Source organism: Engraulis encrasicolus, chromosome 16, assembly GCF_034702125.1.
Source record: "Engraulis encrasicolus isolate BLACKSEA-1 chromosome 16, IST_EnEncr_1.0, whole genome shotgun sequence".
In the NCBI taxonomy this organism is placed as follows: domain Eukaryota; kingdom Metazoa; phylum Chordata; class Actinopteri; order Clupeiformes; family Engraulidae; genus Engraulis; species Engraulis encrasicolus.
The window spans coordinates 30,820,893-30,830,633 of record NC_085872.1 but is presented as its reverse complement, the minus strand read 5'-3'; the positions used below and the strand labels follow the sequence as shown (position 1 = coordinate 30,830,633).

At 44.3% G+C, this 9,741-nt stretch overlaps 1 protein-coding gene across 1 annotated transcript in view; it reads left to right on the top strand.

The window, feature by feature from the left end:
* The window catches only part of LOC134465604 (cadherin-2-like), an 87,262-nt gene extending 78,368 nt beyond the window's left edge, over positions 1-8,894 (top strand). Inside the window, exons 15-16 of the mRNA XM_063219366.1 lie at positions 1-123; positions 7,279-8,894. The exon at positions 1-123 is cut by the window's left edge and continues 42 nt beyond it. Of these exons, the coding sequence (XP_063075436.1) occupies positions 1-123; positions 7,279-7,485 (330 nt within the window). The 3' untranslated portion in view covers positions 7,486-8,894. The remainder of the gene's footprint in view (positions 124-7,278) is intronic.
* The last annotated feature ends 847 nt before the right edge of the window (positions 8,895-9,741 follow it).

The following is a 9,741-nucleotide window of genomic DNA, read 5'->3' as shown; positions in this document are numbered from 1 at the left end:
CCGGACGCCATCAAGCCGGTGGGGATCCGGCGCATGGACGAGAGGCCCATCCACCCGGAGCCCCAGTACCCCATCAGATCGGCCGCCCCGCACCCCGGCGACATCGGCGACTTCATCAATGAGGTAAGCATCGTGGGCGGGGTTTATTAAAGGGGACAGGGATTGGGGAATCTGGGAGACTGGGCGTCTGCTTGTTTGCTTGCTTGCAAACACACGTGTGACGAACAAAACACACACACACACACACACACACACACACACACACACACACACACACACACACACACACACACACACACACACACACACACACACACACACACACACAGAATGTAAGCATTGTGGGCAGGGTTTAGGGGATGGGGATGGGGGTTGGGGAATCAGAGACAGGGCGTATGCTTCTTTTTTGCTTGCAAACACGTGTGACGAACAAGAAAAAATACACACATGCACATACACACACGAACACACATTCACACAAACAGAGAGAGAGAGACACGTTCACGTGTCTGTCTTCACAGCCTTGAGCTGGCGTCGAACAGTATTTGACTGCGTCCCCCATTGTGGACGCACTGTAGAGCCCTCTCCATTGTGTTTCATTGGGAGTCAGTGGCATCAGAAATGGCTGTAGTCGACTTGAGATTGAAAGTTGAGTTTGCATTGATCAGCCTTTGACAAAAACAGCATCGATTGTCTCATTCTTTAGCAGCCCCACACTGACTTGGGAGAGCACAATGGCTTTTTTTCCCCTCATTCCACATTATCACCTGAGCCATTTGAGCCTCCGTTCTCAATCACTGGTGAGGGATCGAAAGTCAGTCCTGCAGGGCCTCGGGAGATTCCCAGCCGAGCTGAGAGTCTGTCTGGCATCAGTCCTGTCTTGTTGTCACACACTTTCTTTCCTCTCAAACTCACCAAGAAAGAAAGAAAGAACCCATCAGCACCCCAGCATTATTGGCTGCTGTCACTGGGTGCTGACAGCGTCACCTCTCATTGGACGGGGAGGTGGGGTGGGGGCGTGCTCTGCTCTGTCGCAGTCCTCCCTCCTGCCTCATGTGATGTGATCAGGGGGCCTTTAGCGTAGTGGGAGTGATCTAGCAGAAATATTTTTCTGTGTGTGTGTGTGTGTGTGTGTGTGTGTGTGTGTGTGTGTGTGTGTGTGTGTGTGTGTGTGTGTGTGTGTGTGTGTGTGTGTGTGTGTGTGTGTGTGTGTGTGTAAGAGAAAGAGAAAGAGAAAGAGAAAGAGAGTAGGAGAGAGAGAGGAGAGAGAGAGAGAGTAGGAGAAAGAGAGAGAGTAGGAGAGAGAGAGAGAGAGAGAGAGAGTAGGAGAGAGTGCAGAAAGAGAGAGAAAGAGTGGGGGTGGCTGTTTTGGGCTGCAGCCATATTGGACTGCAGCGGAGGAGGCTTGATCCATGTTCTGTCACTCCCCATGCCGACAGCTTGACTGACCTTCTGCACTGCCATGAATATTGGCCAGCTGTAGTGTTTCACTTTGCTGCTAAATGACTTCTAGTTGTGTGTGGGTGTGTGTCTACTACACTTACACACACATACACACACACACACACACACACACACACACACACACACACACACACACACACACACACACACACGCACACACGCACACACGCACACACACAAAAGTGCTCAGCAGGCAAAATTGTCTTTGGTAATAACTTAGTGCTGCACGCTGTACTTCAGAATTCTGGACTCTGAATTCCTTTGTATGTAGTATTGGATATCATGCTACAGCCACATGAAAATCAAATCAGATGAGATTAAGCCTGGCAAAACCAACTAAACTCATTTTCTAAATGTTCTGTCATCCCCAAATGCGTTCTTCTCCGAGGTTCTGGCAAGACCAGAGTCATCTGGGCCTCGTCACGGAGAGCTTAGCTTTCATCTGTCATGGGCCTGGCATTTTCCTTTTGTAGTCTTTGATCATAGCCTTGACAAAAAATGAAAAAAAGAAAGAGAAAAACTCTCTCCCTTGCCTGGGGAATTTTCTCTCATGTGCATTAACTGTTCTCACACCGACAGCCAGTGGAGAGACAGTGGCATTTGTCACATTTATTCCATTTTTGGTGAGAATACATTTGTTGAATCTTTAACAAAAAGGGGGGGGAAAAGGGGAAAAAAAAGAATTGGTGTGTAATTGTTGAGGTGAGCGGTGAGTGTTGGGAGCGGAAGGTGGACAGAGGACATGGTCATGGTCTTTCTCCCCCTCTCCCAGGGCCCGCTTGGCTCATATCTCCCATGCCGCAGGCGCTGGTTGACTTCATTCATGAGGGGTGAGCCGTGAGATGAAAAAAAGCGTGGCCATGTATTTTTAACCAGCTCCAACAGATTCCGGTCTCACCGCTCTCTTCTTCTCTATACATCATTTGCGCTGTCCCATGTATTTTGGATTAGGGTCTACTTGTTCAGTTTTCACTCCAGTTCTGTGTGGCTCCACACACTCACTCCTTTGTAGTTTTTTTTCCCCCTTCTTTTTTAGCAAGCGATTTCTTGGTGCTGGTTTGAATCGCTGTTGGAAGACCCCAAAAACCACACACTCAGACATATTTTATGTTTTTTGTTTATTTATGTTTTTATTTGCATTCAAGCATGGGTATTCTTTTACCCCTACAAACTACAGCATATCCACAGCCGATAAAAAGAGAGAAAGAGAGAGGGTGTAGGTATCCTCAGCTCCAGCTATTTATTTTTTGATGGACAGGGAGATAAGAACCAGGAGATTTAATTTCATCCTCGTTTCTTCTTTCCCCTTCAACGTTTTCTTTTTTTCTTTCATGCCTCACCACAAACAGGAAGCATCCACTGGTCAGAGCCGGCCGCCTCAGACTATTTCATTACTCACACAGTGTGCAGTCCCACTCGCAATCAGCGAATCGGGCGGCGGCACCACGCGGCGCGACCGGCTTCCCATCGGCAAGCCTCGCCGCTTGCCCGGCCGGCACCCGCATGAAAAGGCACCCGAGAGTCTGGGCCCCGGCGTCTCGGCAGACATGGGCCACGGGGGTGGTTAATTAGAGGAGGGCAAAAATCTACCAAAGAATCCGGCCACTCAGCGTCGAAAGGCAGAAAGGAAAAAAAGAGAGGAAGAATAAAAAAGAAAAACAATGGAGTGATTATAGAGGCTCAGCAACAGCAGCAGCAGCAGTGGGGCTCTCCTTCACCTGAGGAAACCTCTCCTGACTGGATGGAGGCGTGGCCTAAAGCACAGTCATTCAGCTCAAGCGAAGTGGTGCAGTATTACCGTCCTGGGGAGATTTGGCAGCGAGAAGTGACCATTTGAAATGAAATGCAGAACCCCTGTTTCACATCCCTACCAATTTGTTTTGGTTTGGGATTTTTTTTTTCTCTGTTGCTGTTGTTGTTTATACTTTGTGCTGTCATGTTGCTTGCAACATCCACTGGGATGCAATGCGCCTTAAGCAAAGCATGGCGCCATTTCAGGAAAGGTTTGTGATTGTTTAGTCCCACCATAGTTCAATAAGAAGAACAGCACAACCCCTTTGGAACTTGGCGAGGCGCAACAACAACAAAACAAAAAAAACAGCCTTTTCTGGACTGGGGGAAATTGAGCGCTCAACAATTCTGTCTTACTTCCTCCTCTCGCTCTGCACGGCATCTGCACCCTGGCTCTCTCGGATTAGTATTCGGGGGCTGGTGGGTTGCAGATGGAGAGACCCGGGTTTGGCCAACTGCCTGTGTTTGGGTTAGGCGTGGGGTCTGGGCTGCAGAGGGGAGCTGGACTGGGTCCCTGGGTGCCCATTAGCGGTAGCGGCGGCGTGGTGATCGGCCGGAGATGGCCCCAGTGTTGTCCTGTGGCCCCATCTGATTACTCACTCCACTGGAATGCCCAGAGGAGCGCCATGATAGGCCAGGCCCCTCCTCAACACACACACACACACACACACACACACACACACACACACACACACACACACACACACACACACACACACACACACACACACACACATATGCAGATATACATACTCAAACACACACTTACACACTCACGTGCACACACACACACATGCAGATATACATACTCAAGTGCGAACACACACACACACACACAAACACGCACACACTGCCAGTGGGGTGCTAACTCTGGCAGAGAGGTGCTAACCACTGGTGCAGTGACGGCTATAATTGTAATGAACGATCCATCTGTCATATTTCAGGGCAAATTATCAGCGCCACAGCCCTGAGCAAACACTTAACGAGAGCTAACAAGTGGAAAATAATCGTGAGGTGCGGAGGCACTGGCTCTTTTTTCCACCTACCTCTTTCATTTCATAGCACAGGGAGTGGGGGGAGAAAGGAGGAAGATAGAGAGAAAGAGAGAGAGGCTGATAAAGAGGAACAAGAGAAAAATATTGCATAAATTTAAGCTGAAGTTCTCATAAATCATATGGCTTTTTCAAAAGATCAGCTCGGCAGCGTTGTTTGTTAATAGATAACTCTTATTAATTCCGCTGTGCTGAGATGGTAGCAGAGTCTGGCAGACTGTCAGAGGCACTGTAGCTCCTTTTGCAGATTTTTGTCTCCTCACCCTCCCTCCTCTTTTTCTCTTGTTCGCTCACTCACTCCCTCATCTTTCTCTTGCTCTTTCCATTCTTGTTCTATCCCTTTCTTTCTCTCTCTCTCTCTCTCTCTCTCTCTCTCTCACATTCTCTTTCTCTCACACTCTCTCTCTCTCTCTCTCTCTCTCTCTCTCTCTCTATCTCTCTCTCTCTCTCTGTCTTGCTCCCCCCCACCCCTCTCTCTCTCCCTGGGTATCAGTGAGAGCCTGTGCTGTGAGCCGATCTTCAGATGCAGGGAGAGAGGGAGAGGGAGAGGGAGAGTGAGCGCTGCTGTCAGACATGCTGTTTTCATGTCCGTGTGTCTGGTTTATCTCCAATGCTCCACTGACAGACCCGGAAGCCTCTCCGGTTTTCTGGACCCAACTAAGCCTGGCCAACCGTATGTCACAAGGAAGCGCACTGGGAATATTGAGTTTACTGAACCTGCACAATCACACTACACTACCCCCTCCTTTCCCTCCCCTCCCTTCTTTGCCTTGTCTTTTTCTCTCTCTCTCTCTCTCTACCCCTCTTTCCATGTTTTGGATACTTTTTTGATACCTTAAGTCATCATCTTGTGAATGTTAGAAAGCTTCCATACAAAAAAAATACCCTTACTTTGCAAAGCTTGTTTTCATGAAGCACTCTCTGTTCTACTTCAGACGCCATGCTGTATTCACTGTTATTACTCCCAACAATACATTCTTTAGACCCTCCGTACACATAGATTGAGGACTCGAGCATACTGTAGTGTCTTGTCTGCCAGCCTGCCTGCCTCAGCCATATGTTAGCGAGTAGCTTGCTAGCTTCTTTTAAACTGTGAAACACTCTGTCAGGTTTAGCAGCAGCATGATGGGAGGACAGAATGGCCTACTGCCTCTAATTACTGACAGAAAATGATACATCTTGAATGTTCTCACTAAGCCCCTTGAGGTGTCAAGACATGAAATTAAAAGAGAAGTCTCAGGCAGAGAAGTCAGATGACTTGAGCTTCTTCCACCCAGATCTATTTTCAGGAAATCCTGACACAACCTTAACAGATTTTACCAGCCAATGCAGTCGGCAAGTATTTTGCTGTGACCAGGGGCACAAACTCAAAAGCTATGGTGAAAAATATTATTTTTAGCACTGTTATTGTTTTCCTTACACAGAGCTATTTTTGCTGAGAAATCAGTTAAGCATTTTGTGTCCATTATTTACATAGATAATGTCTTAATAGAAATTCACAGAATGCATTTGTATTGTTGACTAGCCTCCTGATAAATTGTGGTTGTGTGCTATTTGGTATTTGGAAGATGGGATAATGAAGTCACTTGGCTTTGTGCTTCCACATGTAAACACTTAATTGCAAATTTAGTATCCCAAATAAAATATTGGGTCTGGTGTTTAAGGCTGGGGACATGCTCAGTGGAGTGCCAGAACATTACAATAGAGCACTGTAATTAGAAAGTGAAATACCAGTATTATTCATGCAAACAGTTACATTAGTGACTAAAAGTGTTCATGTAAACACGTCATGCTTGATTTTACATTTAGCCTCACTCAGGTAAACAGCTGTTTTTTCAAAGATATTTTGGATACCGTCATATGAACATAATCATAATATTGACGACATTTGTTTATGACTAAAGGGTGGCTATGCTTTCGAAGAATGAAATCTGACCATTCACATGCACTGAGCATGTGTGCGGGAGTGGAAACGATTCCACATTTTGGTAGAAGAGAACAGTGAATAACAGACACAAGCCAACATGTCCATGATCACACGATGGAGGAGTGAGAAAGAGTAGTACACTCTGATTGGGAAAGATCAAGCATTGAAGCAAACATTACCTTATTTGAGTTATTTATAAACTCATAGCTTTTCCACACAGACTGTCAAGACTGTCCAGACTGTTTGAAGCCAGATCGAAATGTGTTGACAACTCTAACATGCTGTTGTCAGTTAACACTCGGAAGAAGAAAAACCATGGGGTCCAACTATAATCCAATAGACACCAATCAGAATGTACACTTAGGTAAAGTGAAAGATGGATTGTTCTAGCTTTTCTCATTATGAACAATATGTATATCATCTTCCAACTCAAAACATTTCATCACTGCATTTGAAGCATACAGTATTTATTAAACTTCGGCTTTTTTCGCACACCTCAGCTAGCAGGTGCGTCGGAGATGGCACCATGGGTCACTCAGCAATACTCCCGCACACTGACCATTTCGCTGTTCTTTCTTTAATAAACGACGTTTCGGTACTAGACCTTCATCAGGCAATCTCTATAGCATATTTATTACCATTTATTAGCATATTTATTACCTTTTCATACATCTTTAGTAGCTTGTGGTGTGATTAATCCGGGAGTTCCGGGATTATCTTCAACACACGGATGATATTGCATCCAAAAGACAGGAAAAGAGGAATTTTCAGTATGTGAACACTATGATGTACTGTCCTTGGCTTCCATGTTAAACATGACATGGGCCAAATTCTTGCCGCAAAAATGGTGACTTGCAAGAAAAGTGAAAATGAGCACGAGTTTCTAAAATGGTACACGAGTTTAACCTTGTGAAAGGAATTTTGAACATCCTCCCCCTTGAACTACCAAACTACCCAGAATCCCCAATGACATCTTGGTAATCATCCTCTTTTTCATCTCATACTCAAGTCATTTTCCCCCATCCTCTGCCCTTCTCTGCACAGGGACTGAAGGCCGCCGATAACGACCCAACAGCCCCACCGTACGACTCCCTGTTGGTGTTCGACTACGAGGGCAGCGGCTCCACGGCAGGCTCCCTCAGCTCCATCAACTCCTCCAGCAGCGGAGGGGACCAAGATTACGATTACCTCAACGACTGGGGCCCACGCTTCAGGAAACTCGCAGATATGTACGGCGGGAGTGACGACTAAGAAATTTCTCTCTCTCTCTTTCTCTCTCGATCTATCTCTATCTCTCTCTTGCTCTCTCTCTTGCTCGCTCTCGGATGTGGAAGATGAAACGAGCAGTGAAAAAATTGGGGAAAGAAAAGTTTTATTCTTTTTTTGTTCTTTCTTTCTCCAGTCAATAAATGAGGACAGCTTCTGATAACTGATTTCCTCCCCCACACACAAAGACTGAATGACAATGGAAAAGATTTTAAATAGTTTAAAAAAAACATACGTAAATCAACGAAACACAAATCACGAAAAAAGAGACAACCCTAGGCTTATTGTTGTAGTCTACGCATACATATGCTTGTTGAACGCTTAGGTGTGTGAAAGGGTCATGTTTTTGGAGAAGGGGAACAAAACATTGACAAAGTGTCACTGTTTGAATTGTGGGGTATCGAAAGCGCTCAGTCAAACTTGAATTTCACAGGACAGAAGCACTGGGATTTAATGTGCCTTTTTGTACATTTTTTGGATCTGAATGATTAGTTTTATGTTCAAGGCTTTAATGGTAATGACTTTTGGAGTGATTTCAAAACAGAAAGTATGTTACAGTGGTATGCATCTACATGCTTTTTTTGGTTACTCAATACTGCTGTTTGTTGAAAATATGAATATTTAAGTGAATTGCAAAATAACGACATGAAGGAGTCCTTATTAACAATAATGGGCAGAAAAAATCAGAACAGCACTGTACAGTACGCTAGAGTTTTAGATTTTTTCACTAAAATTAAACACATGCAGCTGGTTGCAAATAAAGGGAGTCATGAAACATACTTTGTAGCAAAATAAGTTTTTTTTCTTTCTGAAGTGGTGTAGTATTTTACAACAACAACAAAATGTTTATTTTGTTCTAATTTCATGTATACTTCATTTGCCTTAGTCCTCATCTGGTACTTTCAATTTTTACTTCACTGTAAAGATACTGTGTGTACATAATGTTTTTTTTTCTTTCCTTTTGATGTAGTCTTTGATGAAAAGCAAAAAGTTCAGAACTTGTAAATGTATAATTTGGACTACAAATTCAAGTTTTGCATGTTTTTATCTTTTCACAACAGCAAAAAAGTTATTTCCAAAATTTATTTACAAAAAAATACAAAAAAAACATTACTGGGTGGCATATAATGTGTAGAAGGTATGACAGTCTTTTTGTAAAAAATCTAAAAAAGAAAAACAATAAAAAACAGAAAAAGTAACAATCTTGTCAGCACAACTGTTTGAATTTGTACCAAAAAGGGGGGTGGGAGGTGTTAGATACCATCGGCACTAATGACTGAATCAGCTTTAAGACAGGGAAAGGTTTTTGACAGAGCTTTGTGGATAATCTTCTGTACTGGAATACAAATGATTCATCTCTGACCCCAGCCATCTGAATAAAATGCTAATGCTAATTTTGGAGCTACTGACTGGTTGTCTTTCCTCCTTTGCCTAATACTGTACAATGTTCTGCTGCAAATTTCTCTTTTTAAAAATGATTGCCAAAAAAAGGTATTTTTTTATAAGTTTTTGTTTTAAAAGGATTTGAATTAGGGTTACCACAGAGGCAGCCTTGATGAATATTTTAAAAAGAGAAAATGGCCGGTGTTCTTCAAAATTAATTGATGAGTATAGTTGAGTACACTCTATGGAGGCACTCATTGTGCAGTAACAGGTATTGTGTCTTCTATGTGGGAGAGAGTGAAGCAGATAATGTGGTAATGTCAGAAAATCCATGGCTACAGGTTAATGACAGACTCGATTCAATCTAACTCCGAGGCCCTGGGTCTGAACAGACTAACCTCCCCATCAAAAGGTCGACAAGCTCCTTCATTAGTCAAAATGTGATTTTACCAATTAAAACGTTGCCCCCCAATGTCAGCCATCGTGAGTTGATGAGAGAGAGGGAGAAGGGGGGAGAGGGTCATGTTGTGCTTCGGGGATCAGGGAAGGGTGTCCAGTCCTGACATCGGGATGTGACTATTTAGCCCGCTCCTCTATCACAAGTCTCGGTAGGCTCAACGCGCGGACACCGTGCCCTTCTACCAACACTAAAACCAGACCCTGATGTTCTGTTAATTCTAGGTGTTTGTCTGTGGCCAGAGATAGGATTGGAAGTGGATTATGTACCGCTGTATAGGAGTACAAGTGGTTAGTATCATTACAGATGACAACTGAGATTGAACACTGCTTTTAACTGTTCTCCACAACTGTAGTGGGGGGTGTTTTGTCGGTGGAGTGGGTTGTTTGGTTAGCGTGTGA